The sequence below is a fragment of the Penicilliopsis zonata genome (genome assembly GCF_001890105.1).
Source record: "Penicilliopsis zonata CBS 506.65 unplaced genomic scaffold ASPZOscaffold_11, whole genome shotgun sequence".
Classification (NCBI taxonomy): Eukaryota; Fungi; Ascomycota; class Eurotiomycetes; order Eurotiales; family Aspergillaceae; genus Penicilliopsis; species Penicilliopsis zonata.
The window spans coordinates 604,620-632,186 of record NW_019208920.1 but is presented as its reverse complement, the minus strand read 5'-3'; the positions used below and the strand labels follow the sequence as shown (position 1 = coordinate 632,186).

General features: G+C 51.6%; 9 protein-coding genes and 1 non-coding gene across 10 annotated transcripts; 5 read left to right on the top strand and 5 right to left on the bottom strand.

Moving 5' to 3' along the window:
* Positions 1–94: 94 nt before the first annotated feature.
* Positions 95–1,570, bottom strand: ASPZODRAFT_17653 (hypothetical protein; the record flags this gene model as incomplete). Its single annotated transcript, XM_022727070.1, has 3 exons — positions 95–128; positions 278–1,399; positions 1,518–1,570. 3 exons carry the CDS (start codon positions 1,568–1,570, stop codon positions 95–97), a joined length of 1,209 nt encoding a protein of 402 aa, XP_022579946.1.
* On the top strand, positions 98–170 carry ASPZODRAFT_t102. Its single transcript has one exon. It is a non-coding gene; the product is annotated as a tRNA-Thr (tRNA).
* A 158-nt stretch (positions 1,571–1,728) lies between the features above and the next one.
* ASPZODRAFT_2109961 (hypothetical protein) lies at positions 1,729–4,697 on the bottom strand (the record flags this gene model as incomplete). Its single annotated transcript, XM_022727730.1, has 7 exons — positions 1,729–2,881; positions 2,943–3,134; positions 3,198–3,303; positions 3,350–3,610; positions 3,674–3,938; positions 3,999–4,185; positions 4,260–4,697. The coding sequence occupies 7 exons, from the start codon at positions 4,695–4,697 to the stop codon at positions 1,946–1,948; spliced, it is 2,385 nt and encodes a 794-aa protein (XP_022579945.1). The 3' UTR covers positions 1,729–1,945.
* An 869-nt stretch (positions 4,698–5,566) lies between these two features.
* Positions 5,567–7,337, bottom strand: ASPZODRAFT_134093 (hypothetical protein). Its single transcript, XM_022723429.1, has 4 exons — positions 7,219–7,337; positions 6,612–7,120; positions 6,374–6,537; positions 5,567–6,302 (listed from the first exon to the last, which is right to left on the bottom strand). Exons 1-4 carry the CDS (start codon positions 7,253–7,255, stop codon positions 6,041–6,043), a joined length of 972 nt encoding a protein of 323 aa, XP_022579944.1. The 5' UTR covers positions 7,256–7,337; the 3' UTR covers positions 5,567–6,040.
* A 390-nt stretch (positions 7,338–7,727) lies between these two features.
* ASPZODRAFT_69923 (hypothetical protein) lies at positions 7,728–8,907 on the top strand (the record flags this gene model as incomplete). The annotated part of the gene is made up of 2 exons (XM_022729620.1): positions 7,728–8,019; positions 8,081–8,907. The coding sequence occupies 2 exons, from the start codon at positions 7,728–7,730 to the stop codon at positions 8,905–8,907; spliced, it is 1,119 nt and encodes a 372-aa protein (XP_022579943.1).
* A 635-nt stretch (positions 8,908–9,542) lies between these two features.
* Positions 9,543–11,776, top strand: ASPZODRAFT_134091 (hypothetical protein; the record flags this gene model as incomplete). Its single annotated transcript, XM_022723428.1, has 4 exons — positions 9,543–10,120; positions 10,203–11,036; positions 11,102–11,149; positions 11,207–11,776. Coding segments are annotated over exons 1-4 (1,580 nt in total), but the record flags the coding sequence as incomplete, so codon positions are not given.
* Positions 11,777–12,261: 485 nt separating this feature from the next.
* ASPZODRAFT_69894 (hypothetical protein) lies at positions 12,262–13,989 on the top strand (the record flags this gene model as incomplete). The annotated part of the gene is made up of 2 exons (XM_022729615.1): positions 12,262–12,860; positions 12,942–13,989. The coding sequence occupies 2 exons, from the start codon at positions 12,262–12,264 to the stop codon at positions 13,987–13,989; spliced, it is 1,647 nt and encodes a 548-aa protein (XP_022579941.1).
* Positions 13,990–14,250: 261 nt separating this feature from the next.
* ASPZODRAFT_69926 (hypothetical protein) lies at positions 14,251–19,547 on the bottom strand (the record flags this gene model as incomplete). The annotated part of the gene is made up of 15 exons (XM_022729622.1): positions 14,251–14,382; positions 14,445–14,489; positions 14,542–14,995; positions 15,097–15,386; positions 15,463–15,714; positions 15,790–16,351; positions 16,413–16,490; positions 16,563–17,230; positions 17,299–17,336; positions 17,395–17,519; positions 17,588–17,686; positions 17,746–17,868; positions 17,922–18,825; positions 18,885–19,056; positions 19,122–19,547. The coding sequence occupies 15 exons, from the start codon at positions 19,545–19,547 to the stop codon at positions 14,251–14,253; spliced, it is 4,368 nt and encodes a 1,455-aa protein (XP_022579940.1).
* A 3,415-nt stretch (positions 19,548–22,962) lies between these two features.
* Positions 22,963–25,308, top strand: ASPZODRAFT_144060 (hypothetical protein; the record flags this gene model as incomplete). The annotated part of the gene is made up of 1 exon (XM_022724978.1): positions 22,963–25,308. The coding sequence occupies one exon, from the start codon at positions 22,963–22,965 to the stop codon at positions 25,306–25,308; it is 2,346 nt and encodes a 781-aa protein (XP_022579939.1).
* A 379-nt stretch (positions 25,309–25,687) lies between these two features.
* On the bottom strand, positions 25,688–26,983 carry ASPZODRAFT_153081 (hypothetical protein; the record flags this gene model as incomplete). The annotated part of the gene is made up of 1 exon (XM_022725934.1): positions 25,688–26,983. The coding sequence occupies one exon, from the start codon at positions 26,981–26,983 to the stop codon at positions 25,688–25,690; it is 1,296 nt and encodes a 431-aa protein (XP_022579938.1).
* Positions 26,984–27,567: the final 584 nt, after the last annotated feature.

Sequence of the window (27,567 nt, the reverse complement as noted above, 5' to 3'; positions counted from 1 at the left end):
TCTATTCTGTCTAGTCCAGAGATGCTCGGATAACATTCAATAAAGATTGTCAGAATCTAATTCATAGATCATTACTTCCACGCCCTCACATCAACTAGCTCGCATGGCTCAGTTGGTAGAGCGCATGACTAGTAATCATGAGGTCCGCGGTTCGAATCCGCGTGTGAGCATTTCTTTTTGTTTTCTTTCTCTTTCTCGGAAAAGAAAACAAGGTAATGAATGAATGTTTTTTTTTAATTATTGTTCATTTAAGCTTGATTGATCTATGGATTCAAACCATCCCGCTGCTTCGGCTACATCCTCCACCCTGCCCAGCTGCACTCGCTCGTCGCCGAACCCCTTCTCCCGACCGAAAAAACAGGCGCGTCGCATGACGGAAACCATCTCCTCAGCCTGTTGGGCTAAGACCGTGCTGGTGGTCCTCGCTTTCTTGTCGCGAGGGAGCTCATTGCTTCCCGTGTAGATACGCACCCGCGGCAGCGTGACTTCTAGTCGTCGGATCCCTGCGTGAGGCGAGTATGTTGCCTGTTCGAGGCCGTAATCCAGCCCATACGGTGGCCATCTGGAGAGGGCCTTTCGACGGCGGGTGATCCTCTCGCTGTCTTGTTCGGAGGAGGCTCCGATCTCGCCGTCAAGGTCTTCAGGCATGTGGTTGGTCTGGAGATCTTGGTGTCGGTCGGCCTGGGGTGGCGGTACCAGTACCGGCCGCGGGTACTCCGCGCCAGTCATGTACCTGGGAGTCGAGCGGGGGACTCCTTTACCAGGCGAGCGGAGAAACAGGATCGGCGAGGCAAAGGCATCGAAGTATCTCTCCGGGGTGTCGAAGAGGGTCTCTCGTGCTTGGAGCAGCGGAACCAGATCCGGTGGAGCAATGAACCGGCCCCTTCTCTGCCTCTCGGTTGGCGTCTCTGCAGGAGCTATGGCCGTGCAGTACTCGTCTAGTCCGGCCCAGTCACAGACGGGCTCTATCGCGGCGACGGCGCTCACGGTCTGTGCTTCGGTCAGGGCGAGCATCAGTGCCAGCGATCCCCCGACATGTGTGCCTAGCACGCAGAGCTGTGCGGGCTGTAGATTCTGCGCAACCCAATCGAGCCCAGCCAGCGTGTCGTGGATTGGTGTCGGGTATTTGTAGACTGCGGGCTTTGTAGGTTGCTGCGCTGCTGGCTCTTCGGAAGGGCATACTGTCCCCCTATCGATGGCGCCCAAGCGGTAGTTTACGGTAACCACCGTGGACGATGTAGTTGATGCAAGCAGATGCGCGGGGTCGGGTCCAAGGATACGGTTTATCCTGCCATGTTCTTCATTTTCCGGGTGGGACGAAGACCGAAACAATGGTCCGGGAGGGAGGTAAAGGATCACATTCGCGCGGGTCAGAGGTTGTGAAGCTGACCGAACAACACTGGTGTTTTATTAGCATCGTTTTTCTTGTTTTTCAAGGAGTTGGAAAGGATTGGGATTCAACACGTCTAGCTATACCTTAGTGGTACATATCCATTGCCTCCAACAGGGACGCGAACGGTCTCGTTCGTGAAAGTCGAAAGAAAACGCTTCGCAGCTCGGGGAACGACATTATAATTGACTATCCCAGTCAATGCTGTGCCATTAAGCCGTACACACACGTGTATTGGATGAATCTGTGGGCGCATAGCGCCATATCTATGTCGCGTCGAGAAGTGGAAACGAAATGATGGTTCAGTTTGGGATGTTCCAAGGAAAGCTTGGCGTTGACATCTTTAACAACAATGTGCAATCATTTCTGAAGTATATTATTCTGGTTTCAGGTTTTTTTCTAGTAGCTAAAGATATCGAGAGAAAAAAATACTAAAGCAGCGGCCACAGTCTTTGAGGTTCCAATATATTAGTTAACCACTAGGTTGTAAATATAAAACAGTCTGTGTACATATCCCGATATCAACGATAACCGCCATTTATCACAAACTCAATCCTAGACATTTCGATGGCCCCAGAAGCTAAGCTCCTTCGTAGCAGAAGCCGCCGGATCGTCTATGTCAAGAGCCGCTTCGACGTCATCTTCCGGAACAGGACGCAAAACCTGGAGAGACAATTGAGGATCTTTCGAGTAGACCCTGAGCCCGAGAACACAGACGGCGTTCCATCGCTCGCTGCTGTTCTCACTTTCGAAGCCTGGGGCATGTTGCGCAGGCTTTATTGCGGTAGGCTCCTCGGCAGGCATGTCGATGTCGGAGTCAAACTCGAACCCGTCCAAGTACTCCAGATCGCTGGAACTAAGGCCACTCGTATGGAAACGTGTATCGAGAACTGGGCGTGGCGGGTTAGTTCCACGTCTGCTGACCCCAGCAGTTCTGCCGTTGAGTGCATCGCCGGCTACAGACGTGACGTCGTTGCTGCTGTTGTTGTCTCTAGGCTCATTGCCGAGCCTGGCCTTTTTCGCCTGCCTCTCTTCAGCTCGTTGCTCTCGAGCGGCCCGTTTTTGCTTTCTGATCCATGCTCTCTGCAACCTTTCCAGTGTTTCCTCGCGTAGTTTTCTCCTCTCTATCACTCTGTGACGACGATCACGGTCCTTTCTCTCCATTTCCTCCTGTTCAGTCTCTGGAGCAAGTCCCTTGGCGTGTGCAAGATCGTAGGATAGACCGATTTGCACGAGCTTTTCACGCTTTGTCGAAGCATATCGACTGACAGCCTCGTCGGTAGAGACCGCGCCGTTGTTGCGGTAAGCTGTGACCTTCATCAGAACGTAGTAGCGACCAGGCTCGAGGTCGATCTCGACATTAACCGAACGGCTCATGAGGTAGCTGGTCTGGCTACGGACAATGTAGTCTTCTTCGCCTTCCTTCTGCACTCGAAACTGGATCACAAAGTCATATTCGCTTCCAAGACCTTTGAAGTAGCGTTTCTCGAGCTGGATTCCATTGAAGGTTAGAAATAATGTACGGGGATAAGAACATTGACAGATGACTGACCTGGCTGAGAACAATTACCACCGGCCCCTGCTGGTTCATATCGATTACGAATTTTGTGCTGTGGTAGGCTGTAGACCAGGGGACGTTCAGAGTGGTCCATTGTTGAGTGACTGTCCATTCAGGACCGAAAAGGCGAGTACGGTCAAAATGTTGGTAGTTCTTCAGCAGATCATCGTAGCTTATCCAGAAAAACTAAGAATCGTATATTAGCGTGAGATCCTAGCGGATCAAGATTGGGTATGGGCAGTATCATACGCCATCGTTCCCAAACTTGTGATTGAGCTTTTCCATCCAATATGGAGTCCATTGTTCTGAACCGTCGCTCCAAGGGCCATTCCATTCCTTTTTACCCCAAGGATTTCTAAAGAGTCAGATTTTTGTTCACTAGATATAAAAAGGTTGCGTACCTGAGTCGCAGTAATCGAAGGCCGTCGACCTCTTTGACGTCCATGATAGAGTAAGAATGGTCCTCGGATATTCCCTTTCTGTCTCTTGGGGGTCCATTGTACTTGGGATCCAGCCAGTTAGAGAACAAGCCAGTGCCGCAACCGAACAGGAACTCTTCGTTGACCTTCATTAACTCCTCATTCCAGAACCTGTCTTTGTCCAGGATGTTACTTGTGAGTACCTCAGACGTGACCCCGCCAGTCAAATCCTCAACGGCTTCACTGTTTCGTGTCAAATGGCGCTTCGTGCAAGCAACAGGAAAAAATAGGATCCCCAAGACTTACCCCACGAACCCACCCTCAATTGCAGAATAGTCACCATGGGCCTTTGCGTATGCCTTCTCCAGAAGTGGCAGCCAGGTCTCGTTTTCGTCTGCGCATTGGGCAAAATAGAGAGCTCGTGATCCTGTCTGCCACACCCTGCGGTACTCCTCTTCTGTGTTGGCTCGATTGATATCGTCCCAGATGGGCCGTTCATCCACAGATTCATCATAATCGGCTGCTCGGAGATACAACTTATCATCAACGATGCACTGCTGCCATTCGCCATCTAGAAATCATGCCTTGTCAGTGATCCTTGTCGAGACATTGATAGCAGTGGTATGCCCACCTCGATAGAACACAAAGCCATAAACACCGACTTTCTCATCCCGAGCCACGCAAATTTTCTCGATGAGGCCTTGCTTATTACCCATGGTGGACAATCCAGCCATGAACCAGCAGTCACCATCACGACCTTGTCGCACGTCCGAAGCCGTCGGTCCGTTAACATAGAATTGTGGTCTATCAAAGATCTCCTGCAGAGGCGAAAATGCATATTAGCCTCTGCGATGACTAGGCAAGCCCTCCGTCCGAAATGGGTTGCACATACTGTCACCCTCTTGACGCCACGAGGGCGCATCTCATCATTGCCCTTTCCCAGTCCATTTAGACAGTTTCGGACATCCGACTTGAGGTCGACTTCGATGTCGAAATGCGGATCTGTATACTTATGGTTTACCCGCCGGCACTCTTTGGCAATCCGCTCAACGACGCGCACGCATTCCGTCCGGGCCTGTTCATACGACTTGGCCGCATCTTGGCCCTTAACGACTCCCTTGGGCGTCCGCGCAGCCTTGGTACGCGCGTATGGATTGTCAGGCAGAACGGTGAAGACCTTCCCCGGGAACTTTGAATTGAACTGTTCCCAGAACTGCTTGATGGCCTCCTGTGGAGACTGGTCCTTATTCTTTCGTGGGGTCCGACTTCCAGAGTTCGATGACAGAGCAGGAGTGTAACCGGACCCGGTCATCTCTTCGTCGTAATCCATAGCTCTGATTCCTCACTGACTATCGCGAGAAGGGACCACCCACTTCGGCGTGTGGGGTAAGAATTGATAGCGCTGATCAGCTCGACGCCGCTTTCACGGTGTTGTATTGTTGGAGTTGAGAGACTTGTCTGTCGGAAACAGGGCAGTTAATAAATAAGAACATTAACTAGTAATCTTCAGCGTTACACTTCTTCGTGGAGCTGAACTTAATATAGAACCTCCTTAGTTACATTCTGTATATTGTAGTAGGCTTAGCAAGGCTGAGGCTGATAACGCTTGGGGGCCCCAGCTGCCTGCATGCCGTTGGCTGGAGGCCTTAAGCCAGCGCATTATAGTTGCACGACTTGCGAGGATCTGGGGTCCGTCGGAGTCCTGAGCGTGCCTGAGCGACTGGAAGATTTCTAAAAACCTGTATGCCACAGCTGTAAGGCTGAGGCCGGTCGGGCTGCCTCGTTCTTGTTGGCGAACCCCAGGGCCCGCACAGTGCTTTGATTCTTCTAGACCCAGGACTGTTTCAGTGTTTATCTGCTAATTTATCCATCTTCCAATCAAAAAAGACGGCCCATGGCCATTTCTGGGTCTTTGCCCGAGAATCATTCGTGCTAGCCTCCATACTTCGAGGCTGTGTCGCACCTTAGGGGATGGCTTGGATAACTAGTAGGAACGACAGCATTTCTCATCTTGGAAAGACTATCTGCAGTCAGTAATTTGCGCTGAACAAATCAGAAGCCATCACAGACCGTCTTGGAAATACTTAATTGCATTTAGACGCAGCCACATGGGCCTGGAGCGCGGAGTTGTCCATTGTTCTGGTGATGGTGTCGAGGGCGAGTATCTTTTGTTTACTCCCAAGTTACTGATATTCTTGACGGCACCACCGAGGATGGAACACTCAGCAACCACACCATTTTTGCCCACCTTTCTACAGGTACTGAGCTCGAATGAGGGTATCTCACTGTCGAGTTTACATTCGACAGTCAAAGAGAGATCTATGGGCCCCCCTTTTCGTCGAGACAGTAGGACTACATTATTCTCTAACGAGGCGAATGCTCGAATCGTTGAGAATAGCCATGTGAACAAGTATATGTACGCTTCTTGTTGGTTCGAAACACATCCTTGTAATATCCAGTAACCTAAGCCTCCTTCCTGTCCAGTCACTCCAAAGATAACGCCATGAACAAAGGAAATAAACAAAGAAGCCACACAGCCTGGGCGTTTCAGAATGTTCGATACCCTGCAGAAGTTCAATGCGAGTTTTCTTTCAGCAGAGAAAAGTCTCGCCAGGGGCCCTCTCGTCGGAGAGAGCGTACATCACAGAGCACCGGACGCCCCAGGGGGTCGCTTTAGTGGTATCCATTCCTCCGGGTCCGGCCAGAGTAGTACGAACTGCCGTGCTGGAAGTATGGGTGCATGCATGCTTGCTTAGCAGACAGTCGGCGTGCTGGGTCGTATTCGAGCAAAGCCTCCAACAGGTCTAACCCGGCGACTTCAAGGCCAGGGACGAGGCTTCGGCTTTCTTCGCGCTTCCACTTGGGGAAGGTCGGCTTGTAATCGGGGAAGGACGTCACACCAGGCCAGTTGGACTCTTCGGGGGTACCAAGGGTCCTGTGATATCGAGCAGGAAGGTTAGTCTGTGTGGTAGAATGTAGGCAGCTACTGTGAGAGAGATCTCGCACCTGAAGATCTTGAAGATCTCATCGATTTCGGAATCGCCGGGAAACAGTGGCTTGCGAGTACACATTTCCGCAAAGATGGCTCCGACAGACCACATGTCGACGCCCGTAGAGTACTGACGTCCGCCCAGAAGAATCTCAGGAGAACGGTACCACAGCGTGACGACCTAGCGGACGGAAGGGTTAGTTTTAAATTGCCTGTAAAATGCTTTGACTCCTGGGTTCCGTATATTGCACTCACTTCATGAGTGTAGGTTCTCAGGGGAACACCGAACGCTCTGGCCAAACCGAAATCTGCCAGCTTCAGGTTGCCCTCGCGGTCAATGAGAAGGTTCTGAGGCTTCAAGTCCCGATGCAGGATACGGTGGCTGTGGCAGTACCGAATACCCTCGACCAGTTGGGCCATGAACTTCTTGACCATCGCCTCACCGAGGCCCATACCCATATCCACCGAAGAGCCGTCCGGCAGCGCCTTGCCTCGACCGCCTTCGCTGACTGGTAGGGCTTCCATGTACTTCTTCAAGTCAAGATCCAAGAACTCGAAGACAAGATAAAGCTTATGGCCATCTGCATGAACGATGTTCAACAGACGCACGATGTTGGGATCGTTCATCTCCTTCAACAGCGAGATCTCGCGGATAGCTGTGCTGGGAACACCCTCATCTTCGGCCTCCAGTCGGATTTTCTTCAGAGCGACGATCCGGTTAGGGTGGGTGAGCTCGCGGGCCTTGTACACGACACCGTAGGTCCCTATAGAATACAACGAGTCCAGTAAGCTCTATATACCCAACCTCTCGACCCCAATAGTGGTGTCTGACGAGGCCCGTCATCGTGCACAGCATACATACCCTCTCCAATTTTCTCGATCTTCTGGTAGTTCTCCATCGTGATCACACAAGGACTCCTTCAATATCAAGCAAGCACGTCTGCAGGGGGCCCTTCTGGAACAGTTACAATGCGTTCACCACGTTGGTGGGGCTTGAAGGGTCCAAGGCTGCTGAGCTGCCAAGAGGGCGTCACAAAAGGGGAGGTGGTGCACCTTTCAGCTTGCGTCGAGAAAGGCTTCGAGGTCGATGAACAAGGACAAGGCAACTGGCCACAGTCCCAATGCTGACAGCAGTCACAGCACACCAGATATTGCCTGCAAAAAGGCCTTGATGACGTGAAAATAAAAACGAGCAGCTGTGCCTCCTGCCGGTGGCTTCTTATTTTGCTCTGGTGGTGGGGAGGGAAACGAAGGCGGTCTGGCGTTTTGTACACAAACAAATCTCACGCGACAAAGGCGGTGAGGGCGAGCCGAACTCGATGCTCTTTGGGCAATTACAGTTGCCTCACCGAGGGAAGATCGACAGACGCCATGGCTCAGATCCAAGGGCTCAACGCCCATGACCGTCCGCCGGAGGTCGTTCGGCAGAGATACAAACAGTACCAGAAGATCCCGCTGGCTAAGATTGATGGCGATGCGGGAATTATTGATCTCTGTGGCCTGGATCCGGACAAGCCCGCAGACGAAGTGTCGATTACGGGCTGGATGTCTAGCACCGAGCTGCGGGGGGCATTCGATCGATTTGTCAAAGGAGAGGAGACCTTGCATGATGGTGGCCGTCTGGTTGAAAATATCCCAGTGTTTGCCCACAAGCGCGTGTCTGGTTAGCATCTACGTTCTATCGTCATGGACGTCGGCAAGTTTGAATATCTGACGAGTGATAGGATTGCGGATGATTCCCGCTCTCTTTCCACCCACGGTGCAGACAGAGCTGTTGTCACGGCTACTCCATCGAGACTTGTCGAATAAGGACCATCTGACGAATGTCCATTTGCATTACGACGTTACCTATCCAAAACAAGTGAGTACAACCGCAGATGCACAGGGCGATGCTGCTGCTTCTCCCTGTGTTCAAAGCCCAATAAGCAACAAGGTGCGGTCATTCTTCGAGGACGATCTTCTTCGTATGATAAACCCCAAAGAGCCGGCCGTGCACAAGCCCATAACTGTCCAGGAGATGTTGAACAAGAAACTCCGGTGGATGACCTTGGGTGGACAGTATGACTGGACGTCCAAGGTGTATCCGGAGGGACAGCCGCCGCTGTTCCCCCAAGATACTGCAAAGCTGCTGCGTTCTGTCTTTCCGGAGACCGATGCGCAAGCAGCGATCGTCAATGTCTATTCTGCAGGGGATACGCTCAGTGTCCATCGAGACGTCAGTGAAGAATGCGATGTCGGGTTGATCAGCGTGAGTTTTGGTTGTGATTGCCTATTCCTGATCAGCCATGATGATGGAAACGGCTGCGAAATCATACGGCTTCGTTCGGGCGATGCGGTCTATATGGACGGCGCATCGAGGTTCGCTTGGCATGGTGTTCCTAAGATTATTCCTTCAACCTGTCCGAGCTGGCTCGCCCACTGGCCTGAGGATAAGGACGAGCTGTCAGGCAAGCTACAGTTCGAGCCTTGGAGGGGGTGGATGGCCGAGAAGAGGATTAATCTTAATGTGCGCCAGATGACAAGTGAGAAGATCGGCTTGACTGGAGACTGAGATTGATGGGGGGGTTTCATTTATAATAATGGAGCCTGGGAAGTTGAATACACACAAGGAACTGGATTGAGTTCCCCCATCCCAGCCCTTGCAGAGGCCTCAAGGGTGACTTACCAGAGGAAGGCACAACAGCTGCCTAAATCCCTAGGCCCTCGTGTCTACAAATTGGGTCTTCGGATGGGATAACGCTCTCCTTTGATACTGGAGCTCAAAATCCGCGGACGAAGCAACTAGACCCTTATTATATCCATCATGCATTCTTGCTTTCAAGCTCACTAGTGCGATCACTATCATGATCGACTATGAATATCATTCTATTGTTCACATCATGTCATGCCAGGGCTTTTGATGACTTTGAGAGACCAACATGTGTATGCCTTCAGTAATTCCGGGAACTCACTTAATTGATAGCATACAACATTTCGCCATACTTATATCTTATCGGCAGCATATTGAATTTCCTATCCATCACCAACACATCTCTCTTGTATCTACTTTGTTCAAGCAAATGGGCCAGGTATACCTCAAAAGAACCACAACGAGCCATATATAGAATTGACTCCAGGAAAACGAAATAAGACAAGAGACACGATTGTTTCTCCAGAGACTTAGGACTTTTGCTCCGGGCCGGGGTAGAGACGATGACAAGCTTATCGATCCTGACCCCGCCTCGTGTTATCAATATCTACTATTGAACTATTGGGTGGAAGAGCAAACATCTTCGGACAAGCGGTTCAGGAGGGTAACACTTCAGGCTCATCATTATTATTGGAATCGTGTCGATGAATTTATGACTGGCCAAGTAGAAGAAAAGACCGGATAGAAGTTCCCTGCCGCTGTTTACTCATTTATAATGTCCCCTCGCATCTCAAAGACTGTTTCAACTATTCTCTTATATCTATACCGGGATCTAAATACAAGTCAATTGTAATCGGAAATGATGACTGAAATGGACTGGAAAGCTGCTGCCGAGGCAAAACGCCTGTCCGTTCTGAACGCGATTCCCAAGAAATGGCAGATTCAAGCCATCCCTCCCGTCTCCGAGCAAAGAGACGTCACAGGAAGCTATATCCACCAGTTCCTCACGGCTCACGAAATCGAAATCACCGAAACCGATGCTGCGGGGATCGTCGAGCAGACGATATCGCGAAAGTGGTCAGCCGTGGAGGTTACGGAGGCGTTCTGTCACAGGGCTGCGCTTGCGCATCAGCTGGTAGGTGAAGGAAGGAAGAAAGGAAGGAAGGAAGGGAGGAGAAGAAATCAATGCGCTACAGAGCTGACAGGATGATCAACAGGTGAACTGTTTGCATGAGATCTTCTTCGACGCGGCGATCGAAGATGCGAAGCAGTTAGATGCGTACTATGCAGAGCACGGAAAACCCTCGGGGCCTCTACATGGCCTGCCTGTCAGTCTGAAGGATCAGTTTCATGTCCAGGGAGTTGAGACGACCATGGGATATGTTGGTTGGATCGGCACCTTCCAGGGCAAAAAGGGAGACCCCCGAAGCACCACCTTTGAAAGCGAGCTCGTGCGAGAGCTGCGCAGCCTTGGTGCAGTACTCTACTGCAAGACCAGTGTGCCCGTCACGTTGATGATGGGCGAGACCGCCAACGGCATTATTGGATACACCTGGAATCCCCGAAACAGATACCTATCGTCTGGTGGGAGCTCTGGTGGCGAGGGGGCACTGATTGCCTTGCGAGGCTCGCCCGGTGGGTTTGGCACTGATATTGGAGGAAGCATACGGGTCCCCGCTGGCTTCAATTATCTTTATGGTCTACGGCCGTCCTCGGGGAGGGTCCCTTATGAAGGTGCTGCCAACTCGATGGACGGCCAGATATCGATCTTACCGGTTGTCGGGCCTCTGGCAACTACTGCCCGCTCTATCGTGCTGCTGTTCAAGGCAATCTTGAGCCAGGAGCCGTGGAACCATGACCCTCTAGCCTTAGAAGTGCCTTGGAGGAATGAAATTGTGCAGCAAACTCAAGCCTTGATCGAGGAATCGCAAAGGGGCGTTCCTGCACTTGCTTTTGCTATAGTGCATCACAATGGGCATGTGAGACCCCATCCGCCTGTCGCGCGTGGATTGAAATTAGTTGAACAGACATTAAAGCGGCTTGGACATAGGGTGAGTGGGATCTTGACCCCATAGAAGGCTTCAAGGCAGTCTTTCTAATAAGACACACATGTCAGATCATAGAGTGGAACCCGCCTGCATCAGACCTCGCGGATGAAATTGCAGTATGTTTCCACTATGCTTCCGACAATCTTCACACTGTAGCTGACTCGCTGTATCAGATGAGAGTATTTTGCTCTGACGCTGGTACTGATGTGCGCTCCCACTTCGATCTCTCTGGAGAGAGACCAACGCAAAAGCTTTTCATCGGCCACGAAGGAGACAGACACTTGAATGCGATGGACCTAGCCGCGCTGAATGTCCAGAAACGCGAGTACCAGAAACTCTACATGGAGTACTGGAACAGCACGGTAGACCAGACTGGCACGGGCCGTCCAGTTGACGGGTTCATCAGCCCTGTGGCCGCACACGCTGCAGTCATTCCCGGCCAGTTCAAATACATTGGCTATACCGTCTTCGCAAATGTTCTAGATTATACCTCTGTGGTGCTTCCGGTCACCCATGCTGATAAGCAGATCGATATCCCTCGTGCCCCTGGGGATTACCTGGGCGAGATTGACAAGCAGATACAGGAAGATTGTGAGTGACAGCCCTGCCTTATTGGCTTGACAGCACAATCTTGATTCTAATCAATGCTCTCGCCTTGTCCTAGACGATGCGGAGATATATGACGGCGCTCCTGTCGGTGTGCAGCTGGTCGGGCGTAGGCTGCAAGAGGAGAAGATGTTGACGCTGGCGGAGTACCTAGGCGAGGAGCTCGAAAAGACTCGAGCTGACTACTAGTCAGGTAGCCGTGTAGATCCATTATTCAAGCAGAACAGTGTGAAAGTTCGTCTGTGCCGTGTCTCGTAGAATTTGGCTGGTGGTGGGCGTAAGGCTTGGCAGCTTCTGTACAGAGAAACTTAACTCTTGCAGCTTCTCACGCGGGCTCCTTTTCTGTTTCTACCCACCTCACCGCAAACCACCGTGCATGAGTCCTTCTGTACCCGATCGACGGAATATTTTGCCTGTTTCAAGGTGCTTGCAGCTTCTTTTCGAATCGCTCGAGTAAGCCGACTGTTTTTGGGAGGGGGTAATGCGACAGTGGCGCGCCTGACTCGCCTTTTTTCTACCTCCAGGTTCAGTCACTTGCGCGTGCAGACCCTCGTGAGAATAGGTGAACCGCCGATAATTGTCGAAGCAAACCACCCAAGCCGCGTTTCAGAGAAGGGACAAGATGGACGAAGGTGACTCTACCCATCCCACAGAGACCCCAGAGGGCTCTGCAGGAGACGACACGCTCCAGTCGAACAATGCGAAGAATGCTGCGATGAAGGACAGAAAATGCCAATACTGCCACCAGGCTTTCACATCGTCTTCCTTGGGTCGTCATCTGGACCAGTTCCTTTTCAAAAAGAAACCCGACGGTATCCACGATGTGGAGGAGATCCGGCGCATTCGCAGCGGGATCACTCGACGACAGGCACGCACATCGTCGGGCAAACGGGATAGCCCGGACGGGGCGAGGGTGAGAGGACAGGCGGATGGGGATGGCGCCTCGAGCGTGGGCGGTAATAAAACACGAGAAAGCGGGTTTCGCATGATGTTCAACACGCCTACCTGGCATGCTACGGGGGTGATCAATGATATCCCCAACCCCAGTCGCCCTCAAGACCGAACGAGTTCGACCTACCTGTCGTCAAATTCGCAGTCCAGAATGGGCACCCTGGGGCTCCCCGACTATTCGAGCAGAGGTGCAAGCGCCAATGTTGCAGACACTGCGCGAGCGCTGGAACTGGCCTTGCGGGAGGTTTTGGATAACATTAGGGCCGCAACGTGAGTTCGCCTTTTCCTCCAAGCGCTGGATTCATACCTCTCATATTTTGTGATCTGGTTCGCTGATAGATGTGCATCTAGTTCTACGAAGTCGCGTCCTCGCTTATCACCTTTCGACTTCGATCTGCAATCGCAGACCTTCCCTTCTCTCTGCCTGTTGCTTCTTCCTCCCCCTCCTAGTCTTTTCTCCGCCCATCCGTTCCCATCGGCCGGGTCGTTCCCTCTTCAACCCCCGGGAGCTGAACATCTGGAGATCGTTCGCCAGGCACTCCATTCCAAGATCGAAAAATGGGAATCGGACCAAACGATATCTGGCTCGGGGGATTTTGCAAAATCTAGCGCGATCGTTGATTTAAGCATGATTCAGAAAAGTGCTCAGCAGCACGAGGAGATGTGCTCCCGGCATGTTGAGTTGGCGTTCAAGCATTGGATTTCTCTACCCCCGGAGACCAGAAGAGAAGTGTGGCAACTGGAAATCACAAGAGCATTTGCCCGGGAGGCCGAGAAACGCGAGAATCTAGATAGCCAGCTCGCCCGGGTTCAACAGGAAGCTAACCAGCTCCGTGAGCAGGTTGAGAGGCTCGGCTCCTGTCAGTGGCCGAGAGAGTTTGCCTTGTTCCCACCGGACACCCTGCCCATTCCGCGGGATGTCGCGCGCGAACTGGACTCGCGTGAGAGTGCCCTCAACCCGGACTCCCGTCGCTGGGACTACGACAATATCCTGGCAAAGTGGAAGCGGGTCGTTATGCACGATCGAGGTATGGGCCGCGTGGGTGTCGGTCAACCCCAAACCCTGCCGAACGAGTATAGCAGCGCCGATACCAAGTCACACGTGGAGGACACGGGCAACGTCTCCCGAACGCCAAACCCTCCCGCTGCCCCGAGTCCCGACCAGAATTCGCCAACTATAACCCATCGCACCGTCTCCCCCCCCATCTTGACGAGCCGGACATCCCCACCCTCCATGTACCCGGATGCCAACCGCAGTCCGAAACTCAGTCACCAGGCAAAGCGTCAACGTCTAATCAACGGGTACCATGGCGCCGCTTCTCAGCCTGAGGGGGACGCCGCATCGTCCGCGGGGCGCAACAACGTGCCCGGCACTTCTAGTACATGGAACTCTCACTAGTGATATCTTCTTGAAGATACCCTAGTAGTACACGGAAAAAGTGAACTGTTCAGTAGGTGTTCTACTAATCAAAGATCTATATATAAATATATATAATATATATGCGAGTTGCATTGTTATAAATTCTCGGGAATTCATACTTCAACCACACTTTATCACTGAGACTCATTCCTGCCCTACTCCTGACACGATAACGGTTATTCAGAAAATACCATTTTGCCACTGTACAAAGCATGAGGTCGACAAAAGTAATACATGAAGTCAATTGTTGACGCCTTTCTTAGTCTTCCTTGCACTGAGCCGCTGCTTTAAATTCCGAATACCATGTAGATAGAGCCATGAGAAGAAGAAAACAGCGGCAAAGTTGAAGATGACGTAGCCGAAGAAGATGCCCTGGGATGGTTAGCCGAGTACATACTACTCAAGTTAACTAACTGGGTGATGAGATAACTCACATAATCGCGCCATTTGTGGGAATAGTACACGTTGAAGCTAGTTGCCTGGGTTTGTTAGTAGATGGCCAGCAGCTAATGATGGAAAGTGGGAGCGTACAAATTTATCACCAGAGGAATAGAGACAATAGGAACACAGCCCGTCTGCGCCGGTCTCAACATACCCGCCTGCCTGCTGGGCATAGGCACCCGCATACTGCTGGCAGGTCTGACCCGCGGGGGGTGTAAAACGAGCCTCCTCGCGCGGGACACAGCGGACGGGGACGTTGTGCGTGACGACGCCGAGAAACCCCTCAAGAAGGTAGTGGAACGGGGTGAGCCAGTACATCCAGGATTGCCAGAAATGGGGCAGAGCCTGGTAGGGGACCACGACGCCGCAGAAGGCGACGACAAAGGTGAAGAAGGCAGGGACGAGCAACGAGGCGAAAAGTTCGTTGGGCGAGAAGGCGGCGATGAACTGCCCAAAGCCGACGTAGAACATCTCAAAGAGCATCAGGAGCATCCAGACGTAGCCGGACGTGAAGGAGTCACGGGGTAACCAGACGCCCCAATACCTGCGAGAAAGCCAATGTTTAGCATTACCTAGATAACCCAAGAAAGAGCATCGCTCGCCATATAGGAGGCTGGAGTAGGGGGGGAGGGGGTGGGTGTTTACCAGCAGTTGAAGAAGATACTCCCGGCGACGATCGAATAGGGCAGCTCGGGGAGGATAGCGCTGGCCACAAAGGCAACCCAGGAGTAGATCTTGGAGTTGGACTCGCGTGACTCGTATAGACTGCGGAAGTGCATGAATCGGGGCTGCAGCTGTTGAATCAGAGGCGGGCTGATTGTCAATACCATGAAGATGGAGAAAAGACGCGACTGCATATCAATATAGCTGTTCCCCAGATGCCAAAATGTGAATGTGTTGAAGAGGCCGGTAAATATATGGAGCATGAATTTTCCCTGTTAGAAGAAATGATGTTAGACATACTCCATAAATTCAATCAAAAAAAAAAAACCATGACAAGAAAGTACGAACGATAGCGTAATCGGGAGTCCTCCAGTAGGCAATGAAAGACCGTCGAGTCACGGTCACGATCTGAGTCCAGACAGGCATAGCATATTCCCGGTCATCCTGCGTTGCTTTCTCATTGAACTGGTCCCGACGAGAGCTAATAATGCCATCGATCTCCTCTGTGAGTTGTTGGCACTGAGGAGAATTGGCCCAGACATCACCCCAATCCTTGCCTTTATAGTCGGGATTTCCGGCACCGATGACTTCAAGCATGTACTATTAGATGTCAGTAACTACTGCATGTTTTGACCAGGAATAGTGGTGGCTGTTGAGACACTATATGAACCTTACCTCTGCAGGGTTGGCGTGCGGAGAGCATTTTCTGGCGCCATTGCTCTCAAAGTAATCAATGAGCATCTTCGAATCATGTCCTAGTTCGCCGTTGTATACAACCCGCCCTCCACTTTGAAGTAGGAGCAGGTCATCAAACTCCTCGAATAGAACAGCGGAAGGCTGGTGGATAGTGCACAGGATAGCCTGACCGGCGTCCGCTAGCCTGCGAAGGAAGCGAACGATATTGAAGGCAGCCAAAGAATCCAGCCCCGAAGTTGGCTCGTCCAGGAAAAGTAGCAGTTCCGGCTTGCTGGCCAGCTCGACGGCGATGGTCAGGCGCTTGCGCTGTTCCTGATTCAAACCAGAGCCCGTCGATCCAACCGTTGCACCCGCAATTTGGCGCATTTCAAGGAGGTCGATCACCTTCTCGCAGTAATCATACTTCTCTTTCACAGGAACTTCCTTCGGCTGACGTAAAAGCGCGGAGAATTGAAGTGACTCTCGAACTGTCATGGTAGGTTCATGAATATCCATCTGCTCGGCAAAACCGGTAGCTCTTTGGAAGCTCTTGGGTAGTGGCCTATGACCAATCTATTAATATCAAACGATCATTTAACCCTTCCAAAGAACTGACAACCTACTTTCCATCAACCAGAAAGTCGCCAGTGACAACGCCAAAGTTGATTCTCTGGGCTAGAGCATTGAGTAGGGTAGTTTTCCTAAGATTGAATACGGTGTCAGCCGAGCAAACCCTCTCAAGAAGACGTCGATTGTATTAGAGTAGCTCTTACCCTGCCCCAGAAGCACCCATCAAAGCAGTGAGCCGGCCAGGCTTCACACAACCTTGCACATCCTGGAGAAGGCGTCTCTGTCCACCCTTGTAAGGGATTGTGTAGTTGACTTTCTGCCACGTAAATATGGATGTATTCTTAGCAATCCCCTTCACAGATTCAGTTTGGGTGGACTCCTTCTCAACATCGGTTGGTGTCCCTCCTTCACCGGTCTCGATGTCCCTTGGCCCTTCTTTGCCATTGACAGCTTCCTCAACGGCTGATGGTGCCTCATTCCTTTTGTACATGGTTACTGTCATGCCTCCCTTGTTAGGCTTCTGCAGTTCCATCCCCAGCATTGTCAATGTAACGAAAAATAGAAAGAAAGCAATGAGGATGCCAAAGTTACGCCAGAGGTGAGACCGAGTATACGTAAATTCGGTTTTGATATAGCTAGCACCCGAGACGACGAGCTGGTCAGGCTGACTGCCCTGGATTGCACAGGCCTGGTTGGGAGGTCTCGCACTTGGGCCTGCAGGGACAATATATGGGGTTTCGCATTGTATGTCCATATTGTAGAACTCATTCGCCATTAAGGCTTCAAAGGAATACTGGACAGGGTTGATCCAAATCAGCCATTTCAGCCAGGGGTGCATTTTCCAGGGAGGTATCAAATATCCTGGAAGTAGCTATAGGTCAGTTTGCCATGCTATCGGAAAACACAGATATTGGTTTTATTGCACTTGCCTGTATAGACAACGAGGGCCTGGATAGCCACACCAGTGATCCGTGTTGCTGAGCCAATTAGTTAAACCTTTTTGACTTCAAACCAATCAAGCCGAATCAAACATACCAACATCAAGAGATGAACAGAGAGCTCCGAGCGCTCTGAAGAAGGAATACATTGTCATGGTGAGTGTAAAAATAATGAGAAAGTTGATGAAGAATTGGGACGGCGTCCTAGCGAGATTAGACATGCTATATAGATTAGGAAAATTGTTAGCTATCATCGTTTTCGATTGTCTTCGGGGACCAGGACAACCGACAAGTATACAATGACATCGAATATAACGACTTGTATGAACACAAGAGGCACGTCAATCACGACCTGGGCTAGTGCATAGGCAGCAGGACGGTAGAATGAGCTTTGCAGAATTAGAATCAGTTGTCAAGATCAGAAAAATCGACGTTTTTCCAGACTCACAAACTCTTGTGCTTCATTAAGATAGGCCGGCTGTGAAAGGCAGCCGTAAGTTCTGCCAAGGCCAAGAGAGAGTTGAAGAGCAATATGAAAAACATGACGCCGCCCCTAGTAAACACGCCGGAACTAGAAAAATCACTATTAGAGCCCGTTTACCGGGAGGACCATCGGTAGCTCACCTCGTCTGGGGTAGGTTATAGAATAAACTTCCAATGATTAGGGCTTGGAAGGTAATGACCCCCCATTTCCCTGCCAACGATTGCCTATCGCCAAACATGACGAGGAACTGCCGATGTGTAAGGATCAAGACCTGTTTGTGGAATGGCACTGTATAGTTCTTCTTTGGCATGCTCTTCCTGGCAGCCTCCCTCTCTTGTTCGTGGGACTGGATATCCTGTTCAAAGTCTTCGATATCCGACAGAGCCTTTTTGTATAAATCGCTCTTGCGATAAGCACGTTGGAAGTCGCTACTTGACCGTGGAATCCGGTCCTCCCAGCCTTGCTTCACTCGTCTGGCGTGCGGGTCGCTGACGGAAGTTAAGAAGTCCGGAGTGGTCCATCTAGGGGGGCATTCAAACCCCAACCCTTCAAAGTAGCGTTTTGCATCTTGCGTGCGGCCAAAATAGGCGCATTTTCCTTCCTCAATCAGGATTACTTTGTCGAAGAGATTGAACAAATTTTCCGAAGCCTGGTACAGTGCCACGAGGGTGGAGACGTTGGCCGTGTTGGTCAAACTTCTCAGACTTTGGACATATTCCAGGGCCGTGCTGGCGTCCAGGCCTCGAGTAGAGTTGTCCCAGCATTGGGTGCTAGCCTTGGTCACCATTGCCTCTCCAATGGATACCCGCTTCTTTTCTCCGCCAGAGACTCCTCGGATTAGCTCATTACCAATCTTGGTGCCCAGCGCATGTTCGATCCAGAACAGCTTAGCGATTGCCGAGAGGAAGGTCTGCTGGTATTCCTTGCGACTTTCACCGGGAATCCGAGAGGCCTGATCAGGTGTTCGGGTTTTGAGGGCAAAAAGGAGCGTATCTCGAACAGTAAGGGTCGCGTAATGGAGGTCATCTTCCGGGTTATATAGGACTAGAATCGGAAATGTCAGCAAACGCTTGTCACCAAACACAGGTCTTTAACACACGCACCTTCTGACCGATAACTATCAGCCATTGTTTTGGAATCGGTTCCTCCATATAGCACATTGCCTTGTATCCCCTCATATCCCGATCTTTGGTTCCCTATCACTTTTAAGAAAGTTGAACAGCCAGATCCCGGTCGCCCGAGGACAAGCAACATTTCTCCAGGTCTAACGCATCCCTTGAAAGGTGATCAGATGACATCTTTCTCTCTACTGGTGAACCGATGGCACGAAGATGACTTACTGTGAAGTCGTCAAGAATATTCCGAATCGGGTGTTTTGCTGCGCCAGAACCCTTTCTGCCTCGAGTGAGCAGACGCTTGATCAATCGGGGAAGCGCGAGCAATATATCGCCGTTAGTCGGCTGTAGAGTAGCTCCCAGGCCGACTCCCTTCACAGTCAGGTTTCTCCAGACAACGCCGACATGTCTCGTCTTCTCCTCTTCCGAGTTAGCCTTTCTCTCTCGACCGAACATGCGAGAAATCAGCCGCTCGATTTGCACCCAGTCTTCCTTGCCTCCATCTCCGGAGCTTGAGGTGCTTTTGCGGCGTTGAGAAAGAACTTGCATAAGCTCATCGTCCGTGAACTGTCTTCCAAGGTCCGGCCTAGAAGGAGCCTCATTGTTCGCGTCTTGATCAGTAGGGCGACTGTGTATTGGCTCAAAGTTCATGCTGGAAGATATACTGTGAGCTTCGGGGGAGGTGATCTGCTCGCTCTGCTGCACATCCGGGGGCGCGCTCTGGCCTATTGTCCCAGATCCACCCATCTTGGTTGTTTGCCTAAGCTTAGCTTAATGTCGAAAGGGAGAGTAGCACAGGAAGATATTAAGAGCATGGATCCTGCTTGAACATGGGTCAAGTCACCAGGAATGCAGCACCAGTGTTGTAACGCAAACAGCAGTGATATTACGTCAAAAAGTATAAAACCCTATCTCGAGCTACATGTTGTCATGTATAAAACGGCAAGCTCGGACGGACTTAAAGCCGGCATCCCGAGATATGCTTCATGTTGAGGGGCCTTCGGAGAGAGACAATACCAGTGCTGAGAGCTAAAAGAAGCTGGGATAGGCTCATGACTGATCATAAATCCTATAGAGTTTTTAAACCGGTATTTCTGGTGTTTGATGATGTTCTTGATCTGCAGATTAGCCATACTTTTCCGGGCATCCTGCTTATCAGATGAAGGAAGCAGAGCAAGTATTCCAATGAATCAGTAAGGAGTCCTACAGCTTCCTTGTTTTCCAGCATCAGATGCATTTCTATGCTATGCTGTGTGACTCTGGTTATCCCTGGTTGCTGTTTCTAGGGATGGCCGGATTTGTCGAGCTTGTGTAATGACGATGAAGTCATAGAGTTACCAGTTCCCGAAAGCCAATCATCGTTGGATTTTCATTATTTTCCTTTCCCACAGGAAGGCCATGGATGGTTGACGGACTAAAGAAAATTCCCCACCTTCACTAGCTGTGCCGATTTCGTTTTCGTGGGAGAGATGGAATTCGGTGTTCGATTAGGTTTCTAGAACTCGTCAAGATTAGGTATTGTTAGTACTAGTTTGATGCCACATGGTTAGATAGGAGAACTTACTCCGTATTAATGTGAATTTCAATTGCCACTAATCCCTAGATACTATAGGATCCAGCATGTCTGCTTTTTGTAAGTATCGTAGTCTAGTGAAGAGGTGAGGGTCAACTGAAAGTAGAGATCTTGAGATGACCTTGGAGGCATCACTAAGTATATAAATTATCCACTTATGAAGAAGGGAATTCAGAAGAAGAATCGTTGCAGTTGAGTCCAGAGTTGTTGTCAGGAGGTGAGTTCAACAAATGACTCGACCGCCCAAAAGGGAATGGCCATATATCTGTCTGCCTCAGGCAGGATCTCGTTCACCAGCATAATGACTACGTATACTCCGTACTAATTCTGAATCAAAGATCAATATATTAGAAGAACCTGTTGAATAAGCCAATAATAGGTTATTAGATTCCAAAGGTTCATGAGTATAAGGGCAATGATGACGATAGCTACCTGAGGTCGTTCTCGAGGACAAGAGAATCCTCGAAGGACCACGATCTCTTCTCAACTACACAGAACTCCTCGATGAAGACACCGAATTGCGCACTTCTGGAATGACATGTCTAAGCTGTCAATGCCCACTCGAAACTGAAATCTGAGAGGACATTCTGGTTTATCAGTACGGAGTAGTTGCTGTCTAGTAGTTACTTCGTAGTTATACGAACGTTGAAGAGCCTCGGTATTATTTATTGGTACATTGATATGATTTATTCAAGCTCTCTTTAAGATCTGAACCCATTTTATAACAATATTCAAAGTATATGGCAATAGGTATAACTTAATAGGATAGATTCAACCCTGACACTTTCCTCAGGAGGTTGGGATTAGAAAAAAACCGTCTGCCTCAGGCATCAAAACTAATAAGCTCCAAGACCCACCACCGCCGACCCGAATCGTCCAGCCACCAGCAAAACAAAGGGGAAAATGCCATGGCTGGGCATTAATTTCCATCTTCCTTTATATCTCTGGTAAGACCTGTGCATTCCTCCTGATGGCTGCAAGACTCGGTCTCTCTTTTGTTTCCATCTTTGCTGCTATTGCCTGCCTGCAGCTGTTGTTCGAGGTCAACCCGGGCGAGTCTTATCGGAGCTTCCCCCGCACTATACAACATTAATCATCAACAGCCTCTGTTGTGAAGACTCAGTCCGTCTTTTAGAAGACTCTGTCATTGTCTTCTGAGGTGGATTTACGAAGCTCTATATATTGACTCGGAAACGACATATATATCGCGGCGCTCCCCCAGATAACCTTAACCCACCGACACAATGAAGAAAAACGTCGCCATCGCAGTCATCCTCATCGTCCTCTTCTTGCTCCTGGCGATCGCCGGATTCTGCATCTACGCCGCCCAGCATCATATTCTTTTCTTCTCAAAACGAAGACCGGTCGACGAAGAAGTGGTGGAAGCATAGCCTTGAGCAGCCATGACTGAGCTCTCTCTCTCTCTCTCTCTCTCTACATCTATATACATCTCTCTCAGTCATGGTTGACCTCGCTGCGCAAGAAAATCATCTCTTCTCGAATTTCTACTCAAAATACCGAACGACTACTGCCTGCCTAGAGTACAATTGCACGATACCCAGCCAGATTACTATCGACTACGTCTGGCGACACATACACATGGATACCCATACATATCTACTATAACCATCACTTGATCTAACGGATCACAAGAGATGTGTGATGAGCTGACGACATGGAAATATCTGACGACTTTGAACGTTGACGGCATTATGTTTTTTTCTTTTTTCTTTTTTTTTTTTCTCTGGCGTTACGGAAAGTGGATGAAACGATATATATAGGGGTTTTCTTTTTCACTCTTGACAGAATTGTATTATGTCTATGACCAATTACGACTGGTATATGAAATGTACGAGACCATGGATTGAATATATGATATATGATATATGCTTTTCCAGATCTTGTCTCGGATAGAATTATAGTAGACGCTGAACATCAGTGTCAGGATCACATGCCTCAGGCTTCCAACTACTTCTTTCTTTCCCTTCCAAGTCGCTGAAACCATCAACAACCACCAGAATAATCCCAGCTCCCAGGTCGGATGTCCTCTATTTCCAACCCTATCATGCCGCCCGATCCCTCAAAATGGAATAAACACAGATATCCTCCGTTCCTGGACCCTGAAATTCCGTGTGGCGGAGTCCACGCAGGGGCTGCCCCGCGGGGGTGCAGCTGGCGCTTTACAGCTTCACACGATTCGCCTTGATAAGATCTCTTTTCTAAGCGGACAGGGGTTTAATTCCTACTATACACGTTATACGAAACAGGTCAGAATCAGAACCATGAAGGGCTTGGCTGGTCGTGCTACTCGCTGCTCTGTCAACACAGCCACCGCAGCAGCAGACGGCTGAATGAAATAAGCCTGATCGAGCTCTTCAAATATTTGATGAGAACACGGTCCGCTTTTTCTCTCTCCATTCTCCTCTATTTCCGCCTCTCTTTCTCTATTTTTCTTACTTACTCCATTTCTTTTTATGTGTTGACTAACTTCTGATGGCTCCGCAGCGCAGCCTCTCGTTCCAGCGACTGCGGCGCCTACCTCGGATGCTCTGCAGGACTATCCTGCGCGACAGCTGGCAGGATGCCTTGCGGTTTTATAGACCTTTACTGCGGTCTGTTGGTCTCGACATGGTCGTGAGCTCCCTCCAGCGGACTATTGACAACCACAAAGGCTCGGAGCGGCGCAAGCCTGTTGTCGACGCCTCCTTCCGAAACGCTCTATTTAGCTGTGGCATCCATATTCTTCCGAGCATCCTGTCTATCAGCCTGGTGACTATTAACTGTATCGGCTACTTTATCGGCAGCGAGCTGGCTGGCATCGAGAACGAAGATAATGTCAAGCTGGGCGCGATCCAGATCGCGGCCAAGATCCAGGAGCTGTTGATCGTTGGCAGCACGGCGGCTATCGTCTTCCATTTCCTGCGCGTCGAGTTGCTCTTCGGTGATGGAGTGCCCTTTGGTTTGCTGACCGCAGGCTTCGACTTTGCCCGGCTGAATTATTTCTGGTCCTCGGCCTTCCTGGGTGCCATGCGGTGCCGCGAGGCCTGGCGCAAGCCGTTCCTGGTCACGTTGCTGGTGCTGGCGGGCATCATCGCCGTTGCTGCGGGGCCATCGAGTGCAGTTCTGATGGTGCCCGTCTCGCGAACCTGGTCCGGGGGATGGACCGCATTCTATTTGAACGGCACAGATCAAGATCTTTGGCCGACGAACGTGACCGGCTCGGCCGCCGGCGGTCAGTCCTGCACCACCGTTGCGGGCCTCACCGATCCATACTGCATCGCTGGCGGATACTCGGCCCTGCAGCAGTGGGCGACAACGTTGGACTTTGTCCCCGGCGGCGGCACTGCCAATGGGCCGCTCTTCCACATGGACGTAACGGACCAGCTCATGCAGCAGACGATGATTGGTTATATCCGCCAGCCCGGCAGTAACCTGGATACCTGGGCGCAGGCCACCCACAGCGCTACCGCGGTTGTCCAGGAGATGCTGCGCGGCGCCTGGCAGACGGGGATCCATCACATCGGCGGTTTCCGATACGGCCGCCTGCAATACGGCGCCGACAGTCTCTCGTCGGCCGCTGTGCAAATACCCGCTGTTCGCGTGGTATGTCCTTCATTTCTGCGCGTGTCCGGCAACGACTCGACCATCAACTGCCCCGTAGTGCCCGAGTATGACTTCTGGGCGAATGTCTCGTCTGGCGGCACGGTGACCTGGGATGTGAACCCTCTGACGTTGCCACAGAACCTATCACAGATATGGACCGCCCTCGACCAGGACGCTCCCGCGACAGGGGTTAAAACCATGTGGACAGCCCTGAATGAGACAGACTTTGGATCCGCATCGGCGGGTCTGCTCATCTTCGACTCGCCCGCCCGGTACGCCGACGTGGCGTCGGACGAGTCACGGCTGGCCGTCTGCTGCACCGTCGACGCCCGCTGGGCAGAGGGCCACAGTCTGATCTCACGCGGCGATCTGGGCGGCAACTTCTACAAGCTGAGCTCGGTGTCGCACCAGCGCGCCGACACCAGCACGCAGGAGTTCGGCCCCATCGACGATGGCAGCTACACGCTGATCCGGCTGGCGCTTGACTGGCTGCAGGCGCTGACGCCCAAGATGGCACCAATGTACAACGCGACCACGAACCAGAGCGTGGCGGTCAACAGTCTCGAGTCGATTGTGACCTCGACGGGGCTCACGGAACTTGACAACTCTACGAACACCGCGGAGTTCGTGTGCACCGCCTTTCTGGAACACATCGTCTCTGTGCTCGTCGCCAACGGACTGTCCCGCGTCGGGCTGTCGCGGCAGGTGAACTACGAGCAGTTTAACCAACTGGCGAGCAACTACACGTACGCCACCGTCTCTGGAAACGGGGATGGGGTGCTCGATCCCCGCGCGACCCTTTCATCATCCCCTTTTACCCGGCTGGTGATGACGGAGACAACAACCGGGTACGCCCTCTCGGTGACCTCGTGGCTGGAGTATCTGGCCGTCGCCCTGATATGCCTGCACCTGGGGATGGCGCTGATCCACACAGGCTGGCTACTGTACACACGCAAGACGTCGCAGGCATGGGAGTCCATCCCGGAACTGATCGCGCTGAGCCAGAACTCGGCGCCGGCACCCCGCGCCCTCGAGAACACCTGCGCGGGGATCCAGAGCATGGACACCTTTGCGGAGAAGACGTGCATCGTCGCTACAGAGGCCGACGTCGACGGCAGCTTCACTCACCTCGAACTCTTCTTTACGCGCGACCGGCCGAACGTGTGTAAGGCGCAGGGCATGCCGGCCGAGGGCGAGGAGTATGGATGTGTCAGTACTGGGTTCACAGTGCGATAGTCTACGGCAGATCTATTATATTATTAGAGTATGACTTATGATTCTTACTGTACATATGTAGTAACTATACTATAAGTACTACAGAGGTACCGGTACCTAAGGTATCAATTAAATGGCAATGATTGGTGCGAAATTCCATACACCTCTTGAAAATCGCTCCATCATGACTGTAGGAACATTCTAGACACAGAACCATATAGAAACAGGGAATATTTACTATCATGCGGACGAATAGTGGAGATGACTCGGTGAAGACTCGTCCAGCTTATCAAGATCCTATTATCGGCTATTGAGTCGAAGCAAAAGCCGAGCCTTGGAAGATTAAACTCTGGCGATCCCAAAAAAAAAAAAAAAAAAGAAAAAAAAAAAAAGAAATTGATCATCCTAATAGCTTCAACCCGCCTTTAGTCTTGCCGGGTTTCTTCACTCCATCCGGCTTGGTCTTACCACTGCCGCTGCCTGGTGCTCCTCCTCCTCCTCCTCCTCCACCGCCGCCAGCACCAGCGCCGGCGCCGGCTCGACCACCGCCGTGTTTCCTCCCTCCCTTGCCTCCCGCTCCTGACGAGGGGCGCACCTCCGTCGTGGCCCGGCGGAGGAGGATAGGATGCGAGCCGATATATTTGCCCTGCATCTCGCGGGCGGCCTTGAAGTAGTCGTCGCCGTCACTGAAACTGACAAAGCCAAACCCTTTGCTCTTCTGCGTGCGCTTGTCGCGGATCACCCGCGCCTTCTGCACAGACGTGTACTTGGTGAAAGCCTTGAGCAACGAGTCGTCGGTCACCTCGCCGGCGAGGTTCCCCACAAAGAGCCGGAAGTGCGCCGGATCCCATTCCAGCAGCGTGGAGTCGGTCCATGTCTGGCCACCCCCGGATCGGACAACGGTCTTGCTATCAGTTGTGTTCGTCGGGGCCGGGCCGGGGACGGGCACGGGGGTGTTGCTGCCCGCCGGGGTGGGTGTATTGGTTCCTGTCGTAGTAGGCCCCGCGCCGGGCTGGAGAAGTCCATCGCGTCGTCCGGGACCCCTTTGATGATGCTGATGCTGATGATGATGATGACCCATCATCGCAGTCTCCTCTTTTGATGCGTAGGCACTCTGCCATTGCGCAATCTGCGCCTCCGTTTCTGGGTCGAGACCAGACTCGTTGCGGTAGTTAGTGTTCCTTCCTCGGCCACCACCATAGCCGCCGCTCGGCCGCTGCTCCGATCCCGTGGGGGGAGCAAAAGGGTTCTGGATCTGGGGGACCGTAGATCCGTAGTTACCACCATTGTTGTATTGCGACTGGCCATAATATGAGGGGGCTCCCGGGTAGGATTGTTGCGACTGTCGGTAGCCGGTGGCACCACCGCCACCACCAGCACCACCACCGTAGCTCGTGGTCGGAGGAGCGGCGGGATACCCAGCCGATGAGCCTGGGGGTGCAGAAACGGCGGGACTACTGGTACGGTAGGGTTGGTTGGAAGCTACCGAACGGGGCTGGAAGGCCGTGAAGGTATTGCTATAGCCCGAACGAGGGGTATTCCCGCCATACCCACTGCTGGTACCGGACGAAGAATATGACGGCGCTGCAGAATACGCAGGCTTGAAGGAGGACGGGTCTGTAGTCGACGAGGACGGGGGCCGCGGCGGAAGCGACGAGGGTTTCTGGCCGAGACCTGGAGGTGGCGGAAGGGACATGATGAATGGAGAGTTCGAACAGAGACGTTGGACGTATAAAATGTACCACCGAAGTATCAGCAGCAACAACGTACCTTCAGGGTCTGACCGACGCAGCAGTCATACGCCAGACGTCACGTCACGCCTGAGAGGATTAGGGGAAGAAGTCTTGCGCTAGAATCCACGCCTCGCTGGTAGGATGAAGTCGGACTCTCAAGACCGGCAGCAAAATACCGGAAGAGACAAGCAAGTCCCCGATCAGGCTGACAGAAGGTAGTTGACAGTCTTGATGCAATCTCAAGAGCGTTCTGCGTGGATTCAGAGATAAAGTGAGATGAAGCAGAGCTCGTCGTCTGCGGCTGCAAAAAAAACACACTAATGGTCTCTGCGCCATTCCGTAGCAACCAGCCACATCACCTCAGCCACACTTGTCCCTTACATCAGCACACAGCCAGCGCTAAGCCAATCTGGCTGCGCAAAGACCAGTACGGAGTTACCTAGTTAACCACCTAGGTAGTTAATGTTTAGGTAGTTATAACTATCTTGCTTATTACCTTGCAGAGACCAAATGAAATGAACCCGGCGAATCCTTGCAAAAAGGAGAT

What these genes read in the sequence shown, in the direction of transcription:
- ASPZODRAFT_134093 (XM_022723429.1), bottom strand. Translation starts at nt 7,255, where the DNA reads ATGGAGAACTACCAGAAGATCGAGAAAATTGGAGAGG. An exon ending in GATCGAGAAAATTGGAGAGG is followed by an intron (nt 7,121 to 7,218) that starts GTATGTATGCTG and finishes TGTATTCTATAG; the next exon opens with GGACCTACGGTGTCGTGTAC. An exon ending in TGAGAACCTACACTCATGAA is followed by an intron (nt 6,538 to 6,611) that starts GTGAGTGCAATA and finishes TCCGTCCGCTAG; the next exon opens with GTCGTCACGCTGTGGTACCG.